Below are 1,156 nucleotides of genomic sequence, written 5' to 3'. Positions count from 1 at the left end.
ATGGTCCCACCTGTCCCCGCCCGGGCTCGGCCTCGCACCGCCGCCCTGTCGCCCGCGGGCGGCACTGCACGCTGGGAACTAACGGGCGCCCCTGGTGTTTGCATGCAGTCATTGCATTCAGCAGATCCTGGAGGCCGTGCTGCACTGCCATCAGATGGGCGTGGTCCATCGCGACCTCAAGGTGAGTGCTGCTGCCCCACCGCCGCCACGGGGCAGCGTCCCTACCCGACAGGGCCTCCAGCAGCCACCTCTAAACTCTTCCTTTTGGTTGGTTTTCCCCTCCTGTTGGTTTATTTGTCACTTGGCTTCACCCACAAGCAAGAACGAACCGCTGGAGAATATCTGCTCGAGGCTGGCTGATACCTGGCTGTGAGCACCTCTTCACAGAGTCATAGACTCATCGAGGTTGGAGGAGACCTCTAAGATCATCAAGTCCAACCATTAGCCTTCCACTCTGCTGTAAAGTGCTCTTAGCAGCGCCAGGGAGAACAGGAGGTGCTTTTCAAATGTTTGGTGTATTGGTTGAATGCACCATCTTCCTCTTTGTCATCCAAAGGGGCAGGGCATGGTGGGAATTTCCCATCTCTCCTCAGTGCAAGAATGAACCATTGGAAATTTCTGCTCAAGGTTGGCTGATACTTGGCTGTGAGACAGCCTGCAGGGGCTGCTAGTACCTCTTCATAGAAGCATAGACTCATCAAGGTTGGAGGAGACCTCTAAGATCATCGAGTCCAACCATTATCCTGCCACTCTCCTGAAAAGTACTCTTGGCAGGACCAGGGAGAAGAGGATTCAAGCATTTGGTGTGTTCCTTGAATATACCATCTTCCTCCTTGTCATCTAAAGGGGCAGGGCATGGTGGGAGTTTCCCATCTCTCTTCAGCATAGCTTGGAATGCTGCTGGGAAACACAGTACTGTTTGCGTGCCATGCATTTTAGTGAGGGAAGGCCAGCTGCTCTGGGATTCCTGTCACAAAGAGCTCTCTCTCTCCAGATGATTGCTGGGCTACAAAGCATCTTTAGAAAAAGGGAATTTCTGCAGTGTTCTCACCACAGTCATCCAAGGAGTCCAGTTCTGTCTGAACTGTAGCATTGAGCTAGAACCTTCAGAAAGCAAACTCTTGCATTGAGAAGAGCATTCCCTCTTGACTGTGTG

At 52.7% G+C, this 1,156-nt stretch overlaps 1 protein-coding gene across 1 annotated transcript in view; it reads left to right on the top strand.

The window, feature by feature from the left end:
- Positions 1-108: 108 nt before the first annotated feature.
- LOC103803837 (calcium/calmodulin-dependent protein kinase type II subunit delta) overlaps positions 109-1,156 on the top strand; it is a gene marked incomplete at its 5' end in the record, with an annotated part of 28,555 nt that continues 27,507 nt past the window's right edge. Inside the window, one exon of the mRNA XM_009076413.1 lies at positions 109-181. Coding sequence (XP_009074661.1) covers positions 109-181 — 73 coding nt within the window. The remainder of the gene's footprint in view (positions 182-1,156) is intronic.

Source organism: Acanthisitta chloris, unplaced genomic scaffold, assembly GCF_000695815.1.
Source record: "Acanthisitta chloris isolate BGI_N310 unplaced genomic scaffold, ASM69581v1 scaffold37886, whole genome shotgun sequence".
NCBI classification, from domain to species: Eukaryota; Metazoa; Chordata; class Aves; order Passeriformes; family Acanthisittidae; genus Acanthisitta; species Acanthisitta chloris.
Note: the sequence above shows the minus strand (reverse complement) of the source record. Positions and strands in the feature narration are given on the sequence as shown.